Genomic DNA, 24,883 nt, shown 5'->3' on the forward strand with positions numbered 1-24,883 from the left:
GAGTCAAAGTCAACGCCGCACCCTGAACTGCTACTGCTTAGCTTCCACCCGACGCCATGAGCGTATCATGTCTCTGTTCATTTTATTTCCTATATTTTTCTTTCATTCATTTCTCATATCGAGCTGCGCCGGGTCCAATCTTAACCCAAAATCATGTCACACCAAGTTATCTTTCATCTTTTCAGCTTAAAGTTGTCAGTCGCCGCTTGTTTTCAGATAGTGTGTTTTTATGCCCTAGGGCCAGGTATCGCACTTTAAATACATTCATATAAAAAAAAAAAAGAAAAGAAAAGCGGGTGTTTGTGTGGCTTGTAGCGGCGCAAATTTGTCTTGCCTGCAAGACTTTTGAATAGATAAAACTTTGGTGTCATCTAGAAGCACTTTATACCGGTGTGTATTTTTGCAAAGCAAAAAGACAGACAAAAATGTTTGTCAGTTTGGAGTGACTTTCATATTGCTTTTGAGCAATCTCAAAAGCATTCCCAACTTTTTGAACTGCGACTGAATTGGGTTTGGAAACCGGTTGGTCGCTTTTTCGCCCAACCCCTATAAACCTGGTGACCTTTCACCTGTTTTTTCAAACGCTTATGAAGCCATGAATTACGTGATTAAGCACAATTACCTCAAAACAACATGTAAAGCAAATTCATCTCAATATTTGTGTATATATATATGCAGTATACACTTGAATACAAGACCTTTACATACAAGATTCAATCCATTTCTATGGGTTTATCCAAGATCATGGAATGTAATGGAAGGTTGAATAAGTAGTTGCCATATTCTCTGATCAATCCTTCACCGGTACAATCCTTCACCGGTACAATCCTTGCCCGTTCCAAAGTCCATCATGGCTGCTTATGAAAGTCTAGTAACGGAAGCAAGTACTAACCTCAGGGTTATGATGCCTTAAGGTACGCAAGGATCCTATTTAAGGATTTGTTCAAAGTGGAGAAGGATGGCAAGACTCAAGACTATCTATCCATCATATCAAAGGGCTGTTGTTATATCTCTGTGATGATTGTTCCTTTTTGCTTCTTATCTACTTTGACATCTGCTATAAGCCCTCTTTTTGAAACTCTTTCTGCCCATTTTTGTAGCTTTTTTCTTAGATCAAATGGACAAATTGGAGCTTCCTGCTTTCTATAAGGATGGCTGTAGGTCCCATCTTTGATACATCACCCTAATGTCATCATCTAATTGTGAATTTCCATTTTCAGTGCCTCACGTTCACGGTCCTGCACTAGGACACGGCACAGGTATCTATCTCCCAGTAACGGAGTGGATGCTCCATGACCTTTGAACGTGTAAGCTGATAGAAGATATCCGCAGGATTCTGAAAACTCATCAAACTTCTAGCACAAAAGATTGACACTTTTCTTTGACAACTTCCCAGGTCCGTTCAGTTTCCCCACAACCTATTTTCCAGGCTCGAGCAAGACTCCTGAACCTGATGAGGCCAAGGTTACCTCAATATCCAAAAATAAGGGTCCGCCGAGGATCATCTGCTTATCATATAGATGACCTTTCTTCCAATACCTACAACATCACATTCCATCCGTAATCAATCCTACATTCACATTCTCAGAAGTGCAAATTGCTGATTGATCCACTTTCACAATGCTGATCCACATTTTTGATTTTCATTCCCTTTCTCAAATAGAATCCAGCGCTCCCGAAAGTGGCGCAAATGAAAATCAAGCTCGTAGGTATCTTTGACCACACAAATCATTCATATAACCTTATGTTTATCATCAGTTAATATATATCAGCTGATGGGGTTATCTAACCATATTTTAACTCGGCGGGTGAGGCATCTGAAGTTACAAAGCAGGCCAACTCTTCTACTAGTACTCCTCGAGAGGATTGAAAAAAGAGGAGCTCCATCTCCCGGGGTCCAACGCGTAGGTTACTTATCTCGACTTGAATTCTTCATTTGGCTATAACAAATTCACACATTTTCTTTTTGCATTTCACTTGAAGCTATCACAATTATGAAGCTTCCTAGAGCCTTGAAGCGGTAATTCATTTTAACATTCAATGTGGTTTATAATCAAATCGAATTGACACTTAAACATGTTTTCAGTCATGTTCTCTCAGATAAACAAAATATATGTCGATCTGGGGCCAGAAAAATGCCTATGGGTCGCGGTACTCCTCCCAAGGCTTATCGCGAATCCTTCCCTAGTAAGCTCTATTCTACTCAGTTTTGTCTTCTAATAGGGTGAATGGTTACTGAGAAAAATGTTTTTTATTTGAAATGATATTAGAGAAAGGTTAGGTCAGCCAAACCGGCTTACACTGGTTTGTGAATCAGGACTGAAAGATCGTTATATATACTTGGGATCTGTTTCTTGGTTTATGATTTTGAATGCTTGATGCAAGTGCTTTTCAAAAAAAGTAGAACATCAAGACCCAATTCAAGAATGTATAAAGTGATACATATGTCAAGGACATTCATATATTCTTGTTTCAAAAAAATGGGTACGTAGACTTGCTCTTAGGGAATTGTTAGATTCATGTTGAACAAGAATTTTTGATTGCTATCTTGTAATGCCAGTTGCTCTCGCCAACTTATAAGGGTATCACGAATCTTATGTTTTGATATCACTCTTAAGTGTTCCACAAAAGCCAATTACCAATATTTCCTCAAATCAGGAATTGACTTCTTTCTGACTGGAAAGACTTACAGCCCTTTGCATAATTGATGACTTTGAAGAAGAAAAAACATTGAGTTTTCAAAGAAAACCTTGAGTTTTGTCAAAAAGCTGCTGAGTTTTTCAAAAAGTCAGTGAGTTTTTTTTGGAAACCTGGCTCAGTAAGTCTAAAAGAGAAAGAGCTCGCTCAGTTTTTGAAAAAATGAATGAGTTTTGGAAAAAAACTCGCAGGTTTTTTTGAAAACTCAAGCGTTTTCTCCTTTTCCAAAGTCATCAATTTTGCAAAGGGCTGTATCTTATTCAAGAAAGTTGATGATTAATTACAATGGCGAATGAATGTAGCGTTATGATTCTGTAAGCTTCGGACGTGGCTTGATTGTAAGGGAGAGAGTCGAGAGACAATTCACCATTATAATTTTCACCCATCTCAGACGCTAGCTGACCTCATCCCGGCTCAACATTAAAAATGTAGCTATCTTTGATATGAGACTTTACCATCATTCTGAAGTTAAGTCTTGCGCGATGTGACTTTAAGTCTGCCTTCGAAATGTTTTTACCTGAAAGATGGCATTTGAGGAAGGAAACTGCGAAAGGAGAAAGGAAAAGGAAAAAAGGATTTTGTCATGATCATGGCACTCGGTACCGGGACAATACACAAATCCTCCTCAATGTCTTTGGAAATAATCATTTGTTGTCATGACTCATCATACTACGTCTCTTCGCGCGACAATTCTCAGTGCACACAAGCTTCTCAGCTCGGTCCTCTATATTGAGATCTTTGAAGATCTAACCGTATAGCTTCTCAAGAATATAAGTCAAGATGCCATCCTCGGGTCATACAGCTCAGCTTGGACTTTGGCGCGAAATCGTTTCGAAACGTCACCCGGAGACTGAGCCAGTGGATCAACATCTCGGTTTCATTCGAAAGCGGTTTGATGAACTTGACTCGGGAGGATTTGTTTGGTCCAAGAAGTCGATTCTTGATATCTTCCTTCAAATCGGTATCTCAGACAGCCCACGTGGTCCTATCTCATCCGTCCGCAGGAAACTCAAATCACCCGCCTATCAACAGTTTGAACTTCCATCGGATGAAGTCGAAAAAGCCATTCAAGACAAGGAATTGAAAACTGCATCTCGTCCCCGAGGCCTCGTGGATTTACCCAATGAGGTCATTGAAAATATAATTAAAATTCTCGATTGCATGGCTCAGTTCGAAGCTAAGGATGTTGGAGAAAAAAAGGAGAGCGCCATGGTGAACATCTGTGGTCTAGATGAAGAAGAGGGATACTGGACCTACTTACATCGAAACCCACCAGTGTTGAATAGCATTCAAGCCTTTGCACTCATTTCGCGTGAAATACATCAATTATGTCGACCATGGCTTTGGCGAGTGAGTCATCTTCAAAGTAACTCGTTCAATACTCAATCCTGTCTGATCATGATATCACTCATGCCAATTTTCAGAAACTAGAGTTTCCTTCTTCCCTTCCTGCACCAATGGATCTTTGGACCGAAGATATTCTAATCAGACAAGGCTTTTATGTCCGAGCTCTATCAATTTCACTCTCCTCAAACTGCAGTAAACCTCCTGGTGAATATAACGAGTATCCACCCCTCTACGATAATCTCGTTTGTAAAGAGTCTCATGATGACATCGAGGAACAGATCTCTCCAGAGAATGTAAGGGCGCTGTTGGATCGGTGCCCTAACCTATCTACACTAAAGATTTCGTATGAATGCGCTGAAGATAATGAAGACGAGGGCGGAACAACAGCTTTTCTATTGGATTTAATTCCATTACTAACAAGTCTCAAACACCTTCGAAAATTCACGTTGAACGATGTACACGACCAGATAACTTTGAATGATTTCCCGTTAAAACTTGTTTGTGCTCTACCTTTGCTTGAGTCGCTCACATGGCGTGGACTTTCAGATCAACGAAACCTTGGGGATGGTTCTTTTGGATTTAATCTGTCTAAGCTCAAATTCTTATCACAATTACATTTAGCAAGAGTTGACAATGTAGATGAAAGTTGGTGCCTTCATGATTGGCCAAAGACAATTACTGATCTTTCATTTTGGGATTGTGGCGGTGTATCACCAAGTTCAGCCCATCGGATCGTCCATCACATTGCACCTTGCGTAACAAAGCTTCAGCTGCGCTCTTCCAATATATTCGGCCATGATACATGGGCCATTGATTCCAACTGGTATCCTCAACTTCGTTTCTCTCTTCCATTACTGGCTGATTTGGAGATATGTGCCCGGAGCACTCAGTCACTCAACAGCTTTCGAGACTGCAATTCCATAAGCTGTCTTCGTTGGCCTTTTTGGTCATCAGACCATTGTCGGTCACTTAAAAGTACTCTCCTTCAAGGTCCTTGGCCTCAGCTCAAGAAGGTGGTTTCAAAACGGCAACTTTGGCACGAACTTCCAAACTACGATTTTCAACCTGAAGTGCTTGAGGACATATTAATTTCATTGGAGGAGCATTGTGCACAAGCCAATATCAAAGCCATCATAGACCGGCCTTATCCGCCAGCAAGAAGATGATCGAAATGCTGCAGGTAGATCCAATTTTTCATTTAAAATGAGAGGTTTTGATCTTCCCTGATTCAACACTTTGTACCACATTCTTTTAGACTTTCCTGGCCTGAAGTTTCTAACATTTTGGTTGTCTTTCTTGTGTACCACCAAGAATGAGTGAAGGGAGACCTGTCAGAACAACTTTTATCACCTTACTCATCTCTTCTCAACATATGCTCTTTCCTGTAAATTCAGAGCCTTTAAATTTGTAACTACTAGACCTTGAGACTAAACCAACATATGATTTCTTACTCCTTTCATTTCATCATTCCACCTTTTTATTTGTACAATCCATACAATAAACATAACACAATCCTAAGACAATACATACAAAGCTTCCAAGCTCATTGAAGTTTCAAGACATTTTTTAATTAATGACTTTAAATTTCATTTGAACTCAATCCAAACATCCTCCTGGCAGGCAAACAAAATTGAGTCAAACTTGAACAAAACTTAAAACTACAAATGCTGATTATTGATGTCAACCAAAACCTTCTACTATGTTATTGATATTTGTCCAAGATCAAAATGTCTTTGTTTGTCTCTATCTCCAACTATTCCACTGTCTTTGCACTTCTATTTTGATTGTATGCTTGCTCCTGTATTCCAAACACCATTTTGAGCCCTGGTAAAGTCACTTCCCACCTTGCCACTGTGATATCATTTAAGATACATATCAAATTAAACTGACACCCAGACAATCATCTTTATAATGGTCATCTTTGAGATCAAGAGGATGCACCCCAATCCAAGGGAAATGTAGGGGTGAGGGGACTTGTTCCCGGGCTCATTGTCACATATATCATCCCTTCTAAGCACTATGCTCCTCAGTTTCTATGTGAAGGTTTTGTGTGCAATTGTGAGAAAAAGAACTGTTTTAACATGCTTCAGATAAAGAAGATTGTGTATGTATGTGTAAATAGGTACATCATTGAAGTTTATCCATAATCAAAATCACTTCACTTGTTGATCCTGTCAACATTTGCTACTTCTTTTCCATCTCTTTTTCGAATTAAAAAAAAAGAAAAACCCTTTCTTTTCATATATCTCCAATTGTTTCCCTACCTCATTGATGCTATCCACAACCTTTTCTAATAAAACTCCGGAGAGGATCATAACAACCCGAGAGGGGCTTGTTTTACCCACAATGGACATGGGTACGCCTAGGATTATGGATGGGTTTGCTTTCAAAGCCTACAATGTCACATCTTATCCGTCCTCAATACTTCACTCACGCTGGATGTAGTTCCGCAAGTCAACTATTGCTAGAGATCAAAAAGGAAAACCAATCCCCGTCAACTGGTTGACCCACGATTCTTTGGCATCTGTTCTCTTGATCTATTGGGATCCCCGATTCCTACGATTCTCACAGGGAACTTCAAGTTTTTTTTTCGAAACACCTCTTTTGTCATGGCAAACGTAGGCTACATTCAAGTCATCAATCACCTTAATGACCGCAGGACACTTTCAAGTGATCCGAGCAGGTTTTTATCTCCCAGTGCAGATGAAGTATGTTCAAAGGTAGAAATGCGAGCTTCAGAGTTTCTTTGAAAGGAATTGGTACGTGATACACCACCAGAATCACTAAAAAGACCGAACATGACCAATGAAGGTCAGTTTGTTATAAAGAATCCAAGTTGAGAAGCGTCCTTTTTTGGTGGTAAAGAGGTCCAAATCCGGTAACACGGTAAATAGCATGCAAGAACGGAAGAGATGAAGGTGATAATCGGTGAATGACGTCACATTGGTAATGGAGTAAAACTAAAAACAGAGAAAGCAGATATCTTCGTACGGATCAAACCAAGGACAAATCCTAATGAAGAAAATCAAAGAAGATGGATTGTATGTTGATATAAGGCTTGATGGATTAAGATTTGATGAGACAAAACTAGATAAAAGTTGAGGATGAATACCAATTTGGGTAAGATTCCGAAGTTGGTAATCAACCAGATCACTCTCTTGACCTTATAGCTTCATTCACTTCCTCATTGACCTTAAACGATCAGATTCATTTTCATTCTCAACTAGTATTACCTCCATCGTTCAAAGATGTCGCAATCATATTCGCAATCCAGTCAGACAAGTCGTAGTATTGCGTCCACAAGGAACAGTATACTTATCAAGCGTGCTACTGCATCCAATGATCTCAAACCATCAGATATCCTCATCGAGCGATTTCAGGTCTGGAAGTCGGTTTGTGATACTTTGTTAACATTCTTCAAAGGTCAGCTCCAAATCTGTCGACTTTTGAATCAGAACCCGACGTGAGCTGAAGCCTGACATTGTTACGCTGATACGTAGGTGTCAATCGTGTTGAACAAGAGACTTCAAACGAGCTTCACCGTTTGGGAAATGCTGTCCATGAAGTCCTACCGCTGAGAAGTAGCCAGTTTTTGGACGAAGGCGGTCTACAGGACATCTTATACGGTGTCCGAGAAAATACTCGAATCATAGCTGAGGAGCACGATGCACTGGCAAAGATCGTCCATTCCTCAATCGTTCTACACCTCCAGAAACTCAAAACCGAGGTGAAACTTCACATTCGTAACATCATAGAAGACACGGGTAAATTGGCAACTTTGGTCGCTAGCGAGCGAGAGTCGTCCACTCGACTCATCACATCCTTGACACGTTCCATTGCGTTTGCTACACACAGCCCTTTGAACCTTGAAGGCCGACAAGACCCATGGCTTTGCAATCAACTTGTAGTCGAACAACTTCGAAAACAAGTTCAAGAAGAAAACATGCTACAGAAAAGTATATTGATCATGCAAACCAATAGCGCTCAGTTTGAAGAAGGTTTAGTTCGGTTCGTTCATAGCACTTCATGAAAACCTGTTTAAATCTTGAGATGGTACATCGTACTCATTGCGACCTTGTTCTTCTTGTAGTGCTATCCAAAGTATCTGGGCTGTTTACCACGAGTACAATACTCGTAAATCGGGTGAAGTGTACAACCGTTGGGCGAATTCCGCTAATTTGATCGATGCCATCTCACCTACCACCGAGTGGGAAGCATTCAGCTCTCGCGAGGACTGTTTGCTTGACCCTGATACACCTCTTCGAAACCCTCAAAAGATAAATTATCCTGGCATGGGAGATCCTTGTACAATTCCGATTCATCAAGGAATACTTTGGCGTAAAAAGAGGTAGGCCTTCCGATCTCAATATCTTCCTAGTCTATTCCTATAAATTTTTGGTTTATATGAAGGTATTTCTGACTTTCGATTACCTACATACAGATATACAAGGTCTTACGGTGAAGGCTATTTTGTCATAACACCAGCTGGCTACCTGCATGAATTTAAATCATCTGACATAAAAAAAAGTTCAACACCAGAATTATCGATTTTCTTACTTGAATGTACTTTAGGAGCTCCAACTCATTCTCAATCACGTACACCAAAATTCAATTTGATTCTTGGAAAAAAATCAAAATTCAATCGAGAACAAGCTTATACATTTCGTGCTAAGAATCATGATGAATTAATGATTTGGTGGAATGCTTTAAAAGAATTATGTAAAGTTTATTTGATCAGTTCTATTCCTCAAGAGAGAGGTGTAGATGTGCAGGCCGCGGTACGAGCAGTAGGTTCGTAAGACGATTGATCATCTAGTACAAGTTCAAAATAAACACATCAGATTTTCTGACCTACGAGTTTTTTTGCAGGTTATGGACCCGAGGAGGAGGAGGAAGAAGTGTTTGAAAGTGAAGAAGAAATTCACAATCGAATGGAGAGTGTGGAGATAGTGCGGCTGGAAGCTCGCAGAGGTAGTTCTCAAGGAGATGAGACTTCTACTCATGTCAACGAGAGATTTAGCTCGACATTATCAGCGGTAAGAAAATCGCCTTTCCTTTATATCCTTTTAAGATGAACTTATCCCTTTGGCATTTCAGTCTAGCACGATTTCAGACATACCAACTTACCATACAAGCCTCGACCCCAGAAGTGAAGCCTGGTCTGCTGATGTAAGTCACACTTTAGTTCTCTCAATGGGCCTAGTGCTGAACAATCCCTTATCTTTCCAGGAGGAAGATGGCGCCTTGGAAGAAGATGTAAGTTTATTGCAACATTGATTCTCAGAATGAGCGTGATCCACTTTATATATGAACTGATCTCTCCACTATTTCTTGTAGTCTGATTTACATGTAAAGGAAGAACGCAAAGAGTCCCCCTCTGAGCTCCAAGCGGGTAAGCATCTTTTCACATAAGCAATTTAATAGCCAGATAAGCTGATAATTTGTTCTTACAGTTGTAGACTTCAAGGAAGATAAAATATCAGAAACGTCTAAATCCAAAAGTGAAAGTTCTGATATTACTATGACTGGAATCCTATCAAGATTTACTGAGAGCTTTATCAGATGATATTAATCTTTCTTAATCAAATTTACTACACATATATTACTTTTTTAATCTTTGGTTGCTTCATGTGATAATTTGTATCATCACATCCACATTTAATCAATCTTAACCTGTTTCTTTATTTCTTTGTAGTTGTGATCATTTATAATCTTGATCAGTTTTGATCATTCACATGAACAATTGTGCATTTGTAACATAATCTTGAAATTTTGTCCCAATGTCTTTTACTAGGTTTCCAGGAGTGAGTATGTTGCTTGATTTTGATGTGACTTCCTTTGAACTTCACTTCACTTGAAAAGTGTCATGAGACCTAAGACAGCTTTGGTGAAAATCCATAATTCTACGGTTGCTGTTTGCTCAGCATTCTCGGATCACGGTCTTGTATTCCCTTTACATCGGGGCCGCTTTACAATGCTGCCTTGGATACTGGCCTCCGGTCCAATTATGCTGACAGTTCTGTGAAACCATATTTTTTTGGTGGTTTTTCAAAGCTATCATATCACTCTTTGTTTTATTGACAAAGACAAAATAAGGGCAAATGTGTGTATTTGATGTGATATCCACTTGCTTATTTAGCCCGTTTTGCCAGAAATCAATTATCATTTTGACAACAAAATTTGATGCCATATCAGTATGACTTGGGAACACTTCTTTTAGTTCTTGCTCTGATAAGTAGGCAGGGGGCAATGTTGCAAAAAGGTAGGGGGATACATACATCAATTTCACTTTTGATGTATAGATCTGATGAGTATCAATCTTCTAATCAAAGGGCATAGACTGCTTTATTTTCGGGTTATGATTCTGGAATTGCAAGATTTCACTGATGATACACTCTTTTTTCAGATCTTGTCCATCACCCCTGGGCCCTGTTAGACTCAAATTGATACAATAAATATTCATGCCTTATAAAACAAAAACTATGATGCATGGTTCAAGTGAAAGATGAGTTCTGTAACAAAAGACCTGCTGGATTGATACATGGTTTCATGAGTTGTAAAAACACTACTGTGGATGCAGGTAACAGCAAAGCCACCTTAACTCTCGTTTTAGGTTTACCAACCACAGATCATATATCATACTGATGGTTGCCATCTTTGCCCTTGGTAAGGACAGGTAAGGACATAATAATTTGTAGTTTACACTGCACCCAGAAAGTAGCGGGGAATATTATTATTACAGCCAAGACTCAATCTAGAATACATACAGTCAATTCACAAAAGCTTGACCAATTTTGCCCGCCAAACTCGAGCAAATTGGCGGGGAATTTGTGACAAGCTTTCTCGAAATGACTGTAATATATCACACAGATCCCCACCCATAGTCTTAATATTATGCCCCACCAAGGGGAACCATCAGTGTGATCAAGCTCAGTTGAATCAGAGTTCAGAGAATAAGCTCTTGGAATAGTATTTAGAGCCACCGTCAAATTTGAAAGATGAACAAACTCGCCATGGTTTTGGGTGCATTTTGCAATTGTTTGCCCTGTGCAATAGATGATGAAGCCAGATTTTCACCATGAGAAATCCGATCCACGGCATAACACCCTCTCCGACGTGACATCGAACTCTCATCTCATCTGTGTAAAAGATGTGTTATACCGTTTAACTAACACTTCCTATTCAGAGGGAATTCCTGCTTAGTGCTGACGACTTTTCGTGATGATATGGCATAGATTGTCTTGTGAACTGTTTCATCTTTCATCTCTTTTTTTGTATTGATGAATAAGATTGGATCAATAATCCTTAAACAAATGATAGTATTAGAACTTGCTCTGTACATGTGATCATGGTATATGAGGGAACAAACAGTTGAGTTACGATAATGGAACAGCAATATGCAGGACAGCAGTATAACAAAGGGAACTCTTATAACGAAGCGGAAATGATCTCAAAAGGTCAAGTGCTTGTTCCTGTGAAGGCTTTGACACACGATCTTGCCTTTTGATTCTTTATCCAGCTCGTGCTGTGTTGGACACAAAATCGATTGTACGCGCATGGGACTTGGAACCAAAAAAGAATTTCGATATCGAGCGGTGTTGGAATTGACTCATCCTCATATTCATGTTCTCAAGTTGAAACGTTGACTTGATTAAGTTCTGATTGAATATCAATTGTAAGCTGTGAGTCGAAACAGGTTATACCTCTCTAGGTTTTTTTATGCATTGCTCTAAGTGCCTCCTGGGCCGAATCTCTAGGTGGAAGCACGCTGTCGGCCGTAAATACGTTCTCCGACCTGGATTATGCTGCAAGTAAAGCTGCGGTTCAAGCCAAGTTGCTACTAAGTCCCTGACCAGACTTCAATCGTAACGCCCTCTTTCTGATCGATATCGTCCTGATCAAGATGAAATACTTCATTTGCCTCTTTCAGCTGCCTCTTACGATCCTGTCCTCGATAGAATACGACCTCCTTGGGGAAAGCCGTTACTTCATGGAGCAAAAACGAGATCTTGCAGAGTCAAGTTCAACTACGTATACGTTGCATTCAAGAAAACATTTTGAACTGCTTGATACCAGCAACATACCGTTAGAATATCGCGCAAGCCCACCAATACCAAGACCCAGTGCAAGGAATCTTGAGCCATACAAAGACCTAGTTTCCGCGGCACTAGAGTCCTCACTTCCGGGTACTTTACCCCGACTATTCAAGAGCGCATCTCGGCCAAACATTTTTGACTCTCCGGATAATTTTTCAATGGCCGAGGCTTTTCGCAAGGGGTCTGATCTAGAAAAATGCATCAACACTGCACTCGATGCTTTACATCGAGCAGATTTGTCAAGAAAGGAGAGGATATGGACTTTGGCTATCCTTGATGGTCTCCAGGCTTCTCTTCCAAGGGGAGAGTTGCAGCCAATGAGGACGGATATTCTAGAGGGACCCGTGAGACGAGGAGCTTTCGAGCTACACCTAATCAGAGGTATATCTTGACTATATTCATGCCTTCCCTTCAATGATTCATGAGAAAGATATGTACTGAATTTTCATTTTGACTCGTCTTCAAATTTTAGGACAAGGAATTGATCTGCTACCAATTGCGCAGAGGATGTGCAATCCAAAAGCTCTCCCATCATTGCCTATCAGTACGTTATCATTCTACAGGTACCAAAATAATAACTGAACGTAAAATTTTATGGGTTTCAGGTCTGATAGAGGCCCTTCAGAGAGCGGAACTTTTGGCAGCTATGCAGAAAGCAATCAAAACCAAAATTGTACCCCGCTTGAGTCAGAGTGGTAGGAAGCTACATGACATGCTTGTTCAAGCAGCATTACCACTGGATAAGGACCAAGCTGTGAGATTCGTATCTACATTTGAAGAACATTGGAGTCGACATCTTGATTTAAGTCTAGAAACACGTTGGGCCTATGACATCCTCAATCATATGTTGAGATATGATGTCAATGTGAGGAGGTATACTGAATGGCGATTTACGATTGATGGATTCTTCAAGACAAACTCTCAGAGATTCTGGGCTTCAACAGTTAAAGCAGACATCCTGAGAATCATTCGAAAGGCATCAAACGATCCTTATATCACAAACATCTTGCAGCCTTTCAAAAAGGATACCCCAGCAGATTTTTCTCATTTCAAACATGTGATCGACTCTTTCAAAGTGCAAAACCACGCGATTCATAATTTTCAGGAACAGCAGTACGGGATATCTCCTTTCAAGATTCAAGAATATCTTGAAGATCAGAATATCATTCTTGGAGTATTATACAAAGCAAGTGCACATAATCCTCATGAAGTTGTTCCTTATTTGAATAGTGAATTGGACTACAAAAGTGAGCTTTTGCCTATCTTAATATATAAGAAATTTGATGCCCGTATCCAAATCTTCTCTATAATTCCTGTGGGATTTTGATATACCGTTAAGATCCTTTGGAAAAATAGAGGGACATTATTGATAGCTGACATGTTTTTGTGATGAAAACAAACTTCAAGATGATATATTTAGGTTCAAAAGACTACCTCAATTTGACGATCCACGAGAGGAAGACCAAGAGAATGAATGCTCCATTTGCATGCAGCATTTTCTGGTTGGACAGCGAGTTCTTCGGTTGCAATGTACCAAACGAAAAACGCACGATTTTCATGAACAATGTCTCAGGGTAAATAAAAATGATGTCTTTAGAGTGAAGACAAGATAGCTGATCGCTTGTGATTTTTTGTTTGGATTCAATTGATGCTTTCGCAAAATTAAGCCCTGGCTCAATCAAGGAGAAAACACTTGTCCCTATTGTCGCCAGACGATCAAGCTCAGGAAATTCACGCAATATGTCTTCTGGTCAGAAAATCAATCTTCACGTCCGGCCAAAAGGAAGCGTGTCCGATAGATCCGTTCCATGTAATCTTCTCTTACTGAATATCCTAGCACTTCAAATTCTTTTGTGTACCTGTCATCTCTCTTGAGCTGTTTTTTTTTTTTGGCGATTTTGTGATTTTCATTTGTGTTATTAGTCATCAAATAAGTCTTAAGATAAAATCAATGAAAAACCATGCATTGGATGTGCTGTGTTTCAGCTTTCTTCCATGACTGTGCGGCAAGAGAGCTCAACAAGATATTCCACAAGTGAGAGTAAAACAGGAATGTTGAAGGAAAATTTGAAGAAATACCTGAACATATTCATAAGTGACAAATCATCAATAACCACAATAAGCATTTTCTTGCTAAGAAGTGCGCCTAGGCGCGTCCTGGCCAGAATGGCGGCGTGTGGGCGCGAAAATGGAATGATACAAGGCAATCTCAATTTCTGCACTAAAAGTATGAACACACGTCAGTCTGAAAGATGGTCTACCCTCAGCCCAAATGAAGCATAGAATTCTGAACACCTTTCTATGATTGAACTGCCAGAAGAGTGAAGAGTGCACGCCGCACAGACACACAGCTTCCCTATGTAGGTTCAATCTTCCCCTGCAGCCTTTTGCTTGATCCTTTTTGTATTTGATCATACCTCTCATGCATTGACTTTGTGAATTTTCTGCCTTAGATGATACGTGAGCTCATCCCAAGAACTTTCGACACGAGTTAGATGAAAGATCAACTATCCGAGAGCTGATTTGAAGAAGATTATTGAGCTGGCTCACCACAGACAACTGATGATACATCCTTAGGCTCACCAGGATCATGGAAAAGGCTAGCCTGGGCAAAACAAACAGCTTGCAAGACATGCAACGACATTCATCGACCAACATGCAAGTTCAGCTCACAATTAAAGAGTGGCACGGAAATACCACAGATGATTAGGCATCCATGACGTTTATACCACTTTCGAATCTCTTCGTCATTGCGTCTGTGTTTTTCACTCTTTGCGGATGTTTTTGATCGTCCCATTTCTGAAAACAGCCATTATTGCTGGTGCTCAGAGTCACTCTCACCGCTTGAGGAAATGCCGGATCAAGTCATACCGCATCACGCACCTCATAATTTCCCAATTGACTCGAACGTGCAGCTCGGTAGTAACTAAGAGCACATACGCACAATTTTTTTCCTTGTCTTGTTTATTGATAATGAACAGCAGCAGAACCGAGGATTTGAGCTCAGATAAATGTTGTCGTATGTTACCCCTTTCACATCACATTCATCCCTCAAATCCACTCAGCATCAATTTCAAAGTCTCCTTGTTACTCCGAATTCACACCCATCCAGTTCATCATTCTCAAAGATCTAGTCCGTAACACATACGTGTCAAATCCTTTGTCATCAGTCACTCATTTTACCGTGAGTACTGCCTCCATTCCCTATGCCTCAGCTGCATTTATTTCGCTCTATCGAACTCCCGTACTTATTTTGGTCTTTTCTTGAGAACAGAACCTTTTCATAATGAATCTTAAAGCTCAAGTTTTCATCGTGATGGCTTTACTACATGTTGCAATTGCTTCTGTCCTCCCAGCCCGATCCGTCCAGACAGCGTCACAAACAGTCTCGGTCCACGATTCGCAAGAGACTTACGTTTCTCAAGATGATGAAGAGGTTAATTATCATTCCAACATACCCACCACCCATCAAAGCTATGAAAACTCTGCAAGCTCTAGCACAGTACAAACAAAGGGGAAAACAGGCGGTTTCAACTATCGGTTCACAATGCCAGGTGGTATGAAGATGTCAAGTATGACGACGTCCGGTAGTATGAAGATTCCAAGTTTCCCAGCGGCCGGTGAAGTCAAGATGCCAGCTGTTCCATCCACCGGCTACAACTCTACAGATGCACCAACTACTAGCGCTAAATACCCAAATATGAGATATTGGAAAGCATAACAACCTTTCACCCGGTACTTGACCTTCATTAGGGATGTTTATTCGATTTACGACTTTATCTACACTACATGTTGTTGACTTGTTCATTGAATAATGATTTGTGTGCTTCGATTTGTGCTTCTTTTGCTGTGCATCAAGAGTCCTAATCACTTACATATTTTCATTCTTCTCAATCTCATGCATCTGTCTTTTTTTTCTCTCTTAATCTATTCTCATTGTTGAAGACCGATTTCCTAGACTTCGGTTTGAATGTTGGTACTCCAATTTGACCTTTTCTATTACCTTCATTGTAGCTCTATTGATTCTAATATTTGTACACTGCTGATTTGCTCCTTGGACTTTAACTAGCTCGCTTAATCAAGTTGTTCATGTGCTCGATAAATGATTATTGTTTCAATGAGGGCAAGGTGGAATACTGAACTCATCATGAACCATGTATCATTGCTTTCCTCACTATGAGTCACTAAAAAGGAGCAATCAAACATATAAGGAGCGTATGACTTTGTATTTCACTGATTGTTGAGTTTGCAGATGAGTGAGAGCACTTGGTATATATGTGTACAAGGCTGCAATTGATTCACAAATGAATATCATTGATGATCAACTTATGGTTGTTAGGAAGATAGCCAAAAGAGTCGTCTCCATGAAGAAAATCCCCCCGACCCTCTCGTTGTCTTAGCCGTAACCAGTAATGGATACGAGACTGTTCATCAAGAACTGATTTGTTGGTATTTCGGTTTTTCGAGGGCGAAATGAAAAGTTTGAGTGCGATAATTTGAAGAGCGCTGATTGGTCAAGAAGAGATTTCATGACCGTAAACTGTGACAGGTGTGGTATCAATCCGTGAAGCTCCGTTATTTTTCATGTGATTGCTGTGTTCGGTCGATCGGGTTTTTAGTAAGCCGGAAGAAATCGATCGAATTGAATTTAGTGGTGATAGGCTTAGCTGATCCATAGCAACCTACCAACTGACTGATCAAAACTCAACATCATCTTCCTGATTTCCTCTTTACCTTACTTTACACTTTTCTTCATCGCGTCTTCCTTAACCTCATCTCTTTACTGTGGAGCTTGTTTGGTTCAAGATGCTTCCCATCAAGGCTGGCCGATTGGCCTCCAATCACATCAACAAATCTACTCTTCTTGCTCGATCATATGCATCCGTACGTTGCTTTGAACCTGGTTTGGTCATTCGGGTTTATCATTAACATTCATTCTTACCTTTCTTTGCCAATCTAAAGCATGCGGCTCGGATCGGTGACACCAAGGTCGCAATGTCCAACTTTGAGCAGGACAAGTTCATCAACTATCAACGTATTGAAGATAACCTCCAGGTGGTACGAAAACGGTCAGTCTTCTCAGCTGGAATCTCTTCCACTTCATATGACACCAGTGATAGACTTACTGATGTGGATCTCCAATTTTTTTTCAGTTTGAACCGACCTTTGACCCTCTCGGAGAAAGTACTTTACGGTCATCTTGACAATCCACATGAGGCTGATATCCGCCGTGGTGCTTCTTATCTCAAACTTCGACCCGATGTGAGCCTATTTCGAGTGACTTGACCGATACTAGAATTTCACTGGAAGACACGTTAATGTGATTTTGATGATGTCGCCTTAGCGTGTAGCCTGTCAAGATGCGACTGCACAGATGGCCTTACTTCAATTCATGTCAGCCGGTCTACCTACTGTAGCTGTCCCGACCACCGTACATTGTGACCATCTGATCGAGGCACAAACCGGAGGCCCAAAGGATCTTGCCCGAGCGATCAACATCAACAAGGAAGTCTACGATTTCCTTGCAACGGCCACAGCTAAATACGGCATCGGATTCTGGCAACCTGGTTCCGGAATCATCCACCAAATCATCCTTGAGAATTACGCTTTCCCTGGTGGACTTATGATCGGTACCGACTCTCACACACCCAATGCCGGAGGTCTTGGAATGATCGCAGTCGGAGTGGGAGGTGCTGACGCTGTTGACGTCATGGCTGACTTGCCGTGGGAACTTAAATGCCCGAAAGTGATCGGAGTCAAACTTACTGGCAAGATCAGCGGCTGGACTACTCCCAAAGGTCTGCAGAAACCGTCTCTACTAACTATCTGATCGGCAGATGCTGACAAATTGATAAATTCCCACTATATCACGTCATCTCATGTAGATGTGATTCTCAAGGTTGCCGGTGTTTTGACTGTCAAGGGTGGAACCGGGGCCATTGTTGAATACTTTGGTCCAGGTGTCGAATCCTTATCTGCCACAGGAATGGGTACTATCTGTAACATGGGTGCCGAGATTGGAGCAACCACTTCGATGTTTCCCTACAACAACCGTATGGCGGATTATTTGAAAGCTACCAAACGTGCTAACATTGCCAAGTACGCGGAACAATTCAAATACAACTTACAAGGAGATGAAGGTGCCGAATACGATCAGGTGATCGAGATCAACTTGAACGAATTGGAGCCTCACATCAATGGTCCTGTGAGTTATCTACGCTTGGGCGGCTTGCCCCCGTCCGCTCCTGGGTCAAAGGGACTTTGAATCATAGTAACTGACGATTTGACTCAAATTGTTGTTGAATCTCTTTAGTACACTCCCGATTTGGCTACTCCCTTATCAGTCTTTGCCAAGACAGTAAAGGAGAAGGGTTGGCCAGCAGAAGTGAAAGTTGCTCTTATCGGTTCTTGCACAAACTCATCTTATGAGGATATGTCAAGATCCGCCTCGATCGCTCAAGAAGCCATTGATCACGGTCTTACCGTCAAATCGAAATACACTGTCACCCCCGGTTCCGAGCAAATCCGGGCAACGATCGAACGTGATGGACAAATGGAAGTTTTGGAAAAGGCCGGTGGTCTCGTATTAGCTAATGCTTGTGGACCTTGCATCGGTCAATGGGATCGTCAGGATATCAAGAAGGGTGATGTAAGTCGAAACAAACACTCCCAAACACTTTTGTATCTGCGTGAACTTAAGGAATCCTCTATAACAGGTTAACTCCATCATCACTTCGTACAACCGTAACTTCACTGGTCGAAATGATGCCAACGCTGGAACGCACGCCTTTGTTGCTTCCCCTGATCTCGTCACCGCCATGGCTTTCGCTGGAGACCTTACATTCAACCCTCTGACTGATAGTCTGACCGGAAAGGATGGAAAGCCCTTTAAGTTCTCCGACCCATCCGGAAAGGAGCTTCCCCCACGAGGATACGACCCCGGTCAAAACACATACTCAGCTCCCCCAGAGGACCGTGCATCTATCAATGTTGCTGTTTCTCCAAGCAGTGACAGACTCCAATTATTGAAGCCATTCAAGCCTTGGAATGGAAAGAACCCAAGTAACATGCCTGTGCTCATCAAAGCATCTGGCAAATGTACAACTGATCACAGTTAGTGAGATTTGACCGATTCCACGTTTTTCAATCGATGTTGATTTCTCTGTATTCTGATTTTTCTTCCAGTCTCGGCCGGTGGTCCTTGGTTGAAGTTCCGTGGACATCTTGAGAACATCTCCCAGAACATGTTAATCGGTGCCATCAATGAAGCCAATGGGAAGGCAAATGAGGTCTTGAACCAAGAAACCGGTAAATGGGGAGGTGTTCCTGAAGTCGCAGCATATTACCGTGATCATGGGATCCAGTGGTGTTAGTATCTCTGGTTAATTAATTGTGACTCTTGCGACTGAGACTAATTTATGAAACCGTCATCATCAACAGGTGTGATCGGAGACCAGAACTACGGTGAGGGATCCTCACGTGAACATGCCGCACTTGAACCCAGGTTTTTGGGTGGTATTGCAATCATCACTCGCTCATTTGCTCGAATCCGTATGTCCGGTCCTTGAATCTATATAAATCTCATATGATTATAATCACTGATGGTACACAATATTTTGACTTGTTCATAGATGAAACCAACTGCAAGAAGCAAGGAATGTTGCCTCTAACCTTTACCGATCCTGCTGATTATTCAAAAGTCAAACCAGACGATCGAATCGATCTCGAAGGTATTACTGAACTCGCTGAAGGTAGTAAAGTGACTATGGTAGCCAAACATAAAGATGGAAGTGTTGATCGAATTCCATTGAGTCATAGTTTTAATGCTGGTCAAATTGAATGGTTCAAGGCTGGTTCAGCATTGAACTTGATGGGACAAAAGAAGAAGTAAATTCGAGCTTAGAGAAGTTTTAGAAAGGTTTAATTGTAGTTGTTCTTTGTGGCAATCCCAATACTTAATTGTATCGGAGAAGTGTTGGGTATTGTTTTTCAAAAAGGGAATCGCGGGTAGGGGGAGTTGGGTCACAGCAAAAAAAAGATGACATATTGGCAAGGTTTTTTTTACATTTTCATCTTCATTTTCTCTTTTGTTCTTATCATTTTTGTTTTTTTTCTCAGATTTCTTTATCATCTCATAGTATGAAATCATGAATGAATTTGAGTCAAATTAGATTGCCTTGGTGTGAATTACTCACTTGGTAGAAAAAAAACAGTAAAAATAGAAAGAAAGAGTCAGGGATGGCTTTTGTTTTCTGTTACTGACAAACCCAGGATCTTAGTTGTGAAGAGATACATAAATTACTTCATCACCCAAGTAAATCTCACCCAAGGTCACCTTGGAGTTTTTAAGACCCAACATACGTAGTTCTCCTTGTTGCCATAGAATCTGATTGGTCTTTAGAAAAACAGCTGGTTGAAAAGAAAGAGGGTTTTGTTCTTCAAAGGAAAAATGTGCAAATGATGATGATGAAGTGGTAGAACAATACAGACTTTTTGAGTTTGATTGGACTACACAAGTTGAGAGGCTGGTAAATTCCCCAATTAATTTGTACTCTTCCACTGTTGTGGAAATAGCCCTTACCTATGGCAAATATAACTGTACCAGAGCTTTGCCTCTTACTATCAGACTGATAGGGTAAGCTAAGAAGCCCTTGAATGTTTAAGCCAGAGCCCTTTTATTATTCTAAGAAAAACTTGTAGGTACAACTACTGAGTTGGTGGATATTGCTTACTGATTCTCAACCAAAGGAACTTGAGAAAGCTGGGCTGAACTTTGAAGTGACCGGACCCATTGCTGCCATTGCATGCTATAATACTATCCAGACATCATTAGTCTCATTCATGGTACAACAAGCTGACTACCTCATTTAACACTACATTGGACATCAAGTGATGAAGAAAATGATCCTCCGGCTCAGATTCCTCTAAAGATCCAATTATCATTGAAAGCACGAATGGATTGCCATAACAAAGATGATCTAGATTGCCAAAAGTGAGATACCACGCACAATTCATTATAGAAACAGACAGAAACAAAAGAAAACACAAGTCTAATTGATATGAAGCCATAATTTTTGAATATACATTTCAGCAGGAAGATCAGGTATGCAAAGATTCAACATAATAAGAATTATCTTTTGATAAATTCAGAATGATGATTGTTTTTGATTAATGACACTCATCATTCTGCAACTTTTGACTTTTTCTCTGCTCGGCCGATCTCAGGAACTGAAACTCGCTCAGCTGATCCTGTAGTAGGCGCACCGATCACATTTCCTTCAACATCTCGCTTCTTAGCAGGAGCAGCTTCTGTACCATTTCCTTTTGCCGCTCCAGACTCGGCTTCAGCTGCGTCTTTTCGCTCAGCATTGCGATCCCGAGGCTTATCTCTTCCTCCACCTCGACCGCCTCGACCGCCTCGACCACCACCTCGACCACCCCGGCCACCATCTCGTCGACCGTTTCGGTCATCACCACCACCCTGCTTACCATTTCGGCCGTTTCGATCCTGTGAACCAAACATACTCTTTGCGATATGTGCTGCACTTTGTAAATGGTATTCCCTTTGCTCGTCCACTTTGAATTGAATTAGGCAGGCGAAGAGAATGAAACAACTCAGTTAAATAGCGAGGGAAAAGCAATAGGGTCATAACTCACAGCTCAATCTGCGGAATTCCATTTCTCGACCACCAGCTTGAAGACCTTTGCCTTTGATTTTCTCCAAGATCTCATCAGTGATAGGATTCAAGAATCCGAGGGCGCCTGAACTTTTGCTACCCTCTGTCATTTGTAAGAATTGACAGACCACATCACCTTCGGTTAGGCTAGTCTGAAAAATTCAAAAAGAACCGAAAGACGGAGTTAAGGGACCAAGTTTGAATGTCAAAGATCACGTTTGTAGTAGACTTACTTTGACTTCTTTGAAGTTGACGCGAGCCTGCTTGAAGTCAGCTGGAATTTCACCCTTGAGCTCAAAACCCAAGACCAAGTTTTCTCGAAAGGTCTTCAGTTGAGATGGATCTTTCATAACTCCTTCCTTATCAACTTGAATTTGATTACCTTCATATTCGAACTCGTGAACCATTGTAACAGGTTGAGAAGTTGCCTTTCCGCTTGACTTTAAGAATGGGCCGCAGACGTATTCTTTTTCACCGGCAGCGATAGCAGCCATTTCCCTGAAAGCATTGAAAGAGGTACCATTCCCACCAACGGCACCACCTTGGATACCGGCAAAAGCCTGACGCATACCGCTGAGCTTGGGGGCAGGTAGACCCATTTCTTTTGCTTTCATCGTAACGTAGTCGATTCTGATTCCGGGGACAGATGATGGACGTATTAGCAGCTATATAAGATACAAGGCTCAACGTGCTTGGTTGAGCTTACTTGAACATGATCGGCGTAAGAGCTCGTCCTTCGAATGTAGGCTTATCTGACTCTTGTTTCGAGGCGGCAACGAGTTTTTCGGCATTAGCAGCGTCCCTGTATTCAATGAAGACTGAGTTCTTCCACCTCTTCTTTTCAGGTTTATCTTCTTTTTCTACATCTTTATCTGACTTTGCACCACCTTTCTTCTTAGGATCTTCACGTCTCATTCTCAAAACAGCCACTTTACCCCACTGTGAAGCCCATTTCTCTAATTTCATTTGAATATCGCTTGGTTCTTCTTTGGCTAAGTCTTCGTCTTTCAAAAATCCTTTGACATAAACACATCGATCACTAGCACCGGCTCGGGTCTTTTCCTCTAGTTTTTGAATTCGACGGATGAACGGGGTGGGTTTACCATTATGATCTTCTGTAATGACTTCAAATAATTTAGGTACCGTTGTATCTGATTCCATAATCTGAGCTAATTTGCTAGTAGGAAACTTGCTAGAGTAAGGCCTCATGCGTTTAAAAGATGCAATGGTTTGTAAAAGGACGGGAGAACAACCAGGTCCATAGGCTTCAGCTTTAGCCCGTGCTTCTGGTGATAAAGTAGGACCTTTGATCGGATCGAGATGAGGACTGGTTTGAAAGAACATGAACTTGTCGAAGGGAAGATTGGCATCAGATAAATAAAATTCCACTGAGATTACATTTAATTCAAAACAAAAACAATGATCAGATACACGTCGTATATCAAGCATAGAGGCAATTCAAAATTTTGGTGGTACGCACCTTGACTGATAGCTCCTAGCCGGTCTTCTTCATCAACACCCTCAATCTTGGTGACTGCACCAGTAATTGGAGCTACTGCATCGCTATCACCATTAGTGGTACCAGAGTCTAAAGGTTTAACTTCTTGCGTAGTTTCGATAGACATTGCAGTTGATGGAAAGAGATATGACGGTTCTTGAAAGATATCAAAGTATTGAGTTCAGGAGTTTAAGCGCTTCAAAATTCCCTAGAGTGAGAAGACTGAAGAAAATATTGAAAAGTGGTAATGAGGCTTTTTATTTGTGGGTACAGAGAGAAACTCAAAATCTTATCGACCTTGTTATTTTTTTTCAACACCGGATTTCACCGAGCCCTTAAACCGGTCGGATATCCAAAACTCGGTACCACCGTATCATTCCCCCACAGAAATTTTATGATTTTGCTTTTAGTTGAGAAATGGTTAGGGCTATCAGTTAAAACTTACCTGCTTTTGGACTTCATTCAACCAATCGGGCTCAACGTTCTTCAGACAAAACTTTCAAATTGAGTTTCAGACTCAACCCGTGAGCGGATCGGCTAATTTCAAACGCGTCGGAGGAGAACTCAATCACGCTTCACGCGCTTGAAAAATCATTCCAAGCCACACCAAGGAAATACAAACTCGGTTGCTGCTTGTATGCGCGACTTGATAAGTTGGACATCGAATTAAAATCTGAGCTTCCTCTCAGCGTTGGCCCACCTACAATGCTCCCAGTTAGAACAATGCTCCCAGTTAGACATGGAACTTTAAGATATTTACGTCGGTATAACATAACAACTTTTGAGCTTCGAGCTGCCTGAATGGCGTTTGGGCTGCTCGGAGTTGGTTAAAGTCCTTTCAGACGGAAGACGTGTGTAGAGAGCGGATGCTGAAAGCTTCTCCTTCAAATTCCCAAAGAAAGCTTAACAAATAAGAAAAATATATTCAAATCTTGACCCGGAGTTAAACAGCCAGGCTCACAGGGCACAAGTTTTGCAGCTTTGGTCACTCAGCTGACCCATCAAGTTCAGATGCTTTGTGATCTTAGAAATCGAAGCTTCAGTCAACTGAGATTGAAAATGTATGTATATGTAGCTGAAAAGGATACCATGCAGCGTAGCGTGCGTGATGCCCTATGATTTGATCCAGCGCTTCCTCAAGTGGTGAGACGCCCTAACACCAGCAATCTCAATTGTTATCAGAAATTGTAAGACGATTGAACACAGCCGCAAAGAGTGAAAATTAGAAAACCTTGTCAATCTGAAAGACATGTCCGAAACAGCCAAGCTGTACAATATCCACCAGCTGATAGGAGTTCTTGGATGCTCTCATCGAGAGCAGAGCATTCCATGTATACTATAGCTTATTAGAAAGAAACGAGGATTTTTCGTCTTTTGCATATTGCCACATCTCTATGGATCTTATCCAACGATAATCGCAATCATCCATCGTTGCTAATATTTTACTCGGATTCACCTCTTAAGAAATCAGCCCTCGCTTGAAATTCCCCTGTTACGCGGCCGCGTGCGCATCATCTACGTTGGACATAAATCAGCAGGAGAGTCGGTCCAAGTGCAGATTTGATTAA

The 24,883-nt window shown here is 41.1% G+C and overlaps 6 protein-coding genes across 6 annotated transcripts; 5 read left to right on the plus strand and 1 right to left on the minus strand.

The window, feature by feature from the left end:
• Positions 1 to 3,477: 3,477 nt before the first annotated feature.
• MELLADRAFT_58290 (uncharacterized protein) lies at positions 3,478 to 5,210 on the plus strand (the record flags this gene model as incomplete). Its single annotated transcript, XM_007403417.1, has 2 exons — positions 3,478 to 4,047; positions 4,122 to 5,210. 2 exons carry the CDS (start codon positions 3,478 to 3,480, stop codon positions 5,208 to 5,210), a joined length of 1,659 nt encoding a protein of 552 aa, XP_007403479.1.
• A 1,632-nt stretch (positions 5,211 to 6,842) lies between these two features.
• Positions 6,843 to 9,891, plus strand: MELLADRAFT_114768 (Pleckstrin domain-containing protein; the record flags this gene model as incomplete). Its single annotated transcript, XM_007403418.1, has 11 exons — positions 6,843 to 6,855; positions 7,015 to 7,085; positions 7,272 to 7,467; positions 7,545 to 8,052; positions 8,135 to 8,392; positions 8,486 to 8,835; positions 8,914 to 9,080; positions 9,142 to 9,213; positions 9,274 to 9,300; positions 9,382 to 9,436; positions 9,498 to 9,891. The coding sequence occupies 11 exons, from the start codon at positions 6,843 to 6,845 to the stop codon at positions 9,608 to 9,610; spliced, it is 1,830 nt and encodes a 609-aa protein (XP_007403480.1).
• Positions 9,892 to 11,428: 1,537 nt separating this feature from the next.
• Positions 11,429 to 13,718, plus strand: MELLADRAFT_100916 (uncharacterized protein; the record flags this gene model as incomplete). Its single annotated transcript, XM_007403419.1, has 6 exons — positions 11,429 to 11,501; positions 11,564 to 11,592; positions 11,975 to 12,521; positions 12,613 to 12,684; positions 12,746 to 13,387; positions 13,561 to 13,718. 6 exons carry the CDS (start codon positions 11,429 to 11,431, stop codon positions 13,716 to 13,718), a joined length of 1,521 nt encoding a protein of 506 aa, XP_007403481.1.
• A 1,468-nt stretch (positions 13,719 to 15,186) lies between these two features.
• On the plus strand, positions 15,187 to 16,453 carry MELLADRAFT_70366 (uncharacterized protein; the record flags this gene model as incomplete). The annotated part of the gene is made up of 2 exons (XM_007403420.1): positions 15,187 to 15,324; positions 15,415 to 16,453. One exon carries the CDS (start codon positions 15,427 to 15,429, stop codon positions 15,859 to 15,861), a length of 435 nt encoding a protein of 144 aa, XP_007403482.1.
• Positions 16,454 to 16,839: 386 nt separating this feature from the next.
• Positions 16,840 to 20,317, plus strand: MELLADRAFT_41372 (mitochondrial aconitate hydratase; the record flags this gene model as incomplete). The annotated part of the gene is made up of 10 exons (XM_007403421.1): positions 16,840 to 17,024; positions 17,103 to 17,209; positions 17,294 to 17,402; positions 17,485 to 17,938; positions 18,026 to 18,345; positions 18,454 to 18,789; positions 18,857 to 19,253; positions 19,326 to 19,508; positions 19,581 to 19,691; positions 19,772 to 20,317. The coding sequence occupies 10 exons, from the start codon at positions 16,947 to 16,949 to the stop codon at positions 20,029 to 20,031; spliced, it is 2,355 nt and encodes a 784-aa protein (XP_007403483.1).
• Positions 20,318 to 21,078: 761 nt separating this feature from the next.
• MELLADRAFT_76209 (La ribonucleoprotein) lies at positions 21,079 to 23,569 on the minus strand (the record flags this gene model as incomplete). The annotated part of the gene is made up of 5 exons (XM_007404128.1): positions 21,079 to 21,716; positions 21,798 to 21,969; positions 22,051 to 22,447; positions 22,524 to 23,205; positions 23,298 to 23,569. The coding sequence occupies 5 exons, from the start codon at positions 23,440 to 23,442 to the stop codon at positions 21,322 to 21,324; spliced, it is 1,791 nt and encodes a 596-aa protein (XP_007404190.1).
• Between the last annotated feature and the right edge of the window lie 1,314 nt (positions 23,570 to 24,883).

This window comes from Melampsora larici-populina, assembly GCF_000204055.1.
Source record: "Melampsora larici-populina 98AG31 unplaced genomic scaffold MELLAscaffold_1, whole genome shotgun sequence".
NCBI lineage: Eukaryota > Fungi > Basidiomycota > Pucciniomycetes > Pucciniales > Melampsoraceae > Melampsora > Melampsora laricis-populina.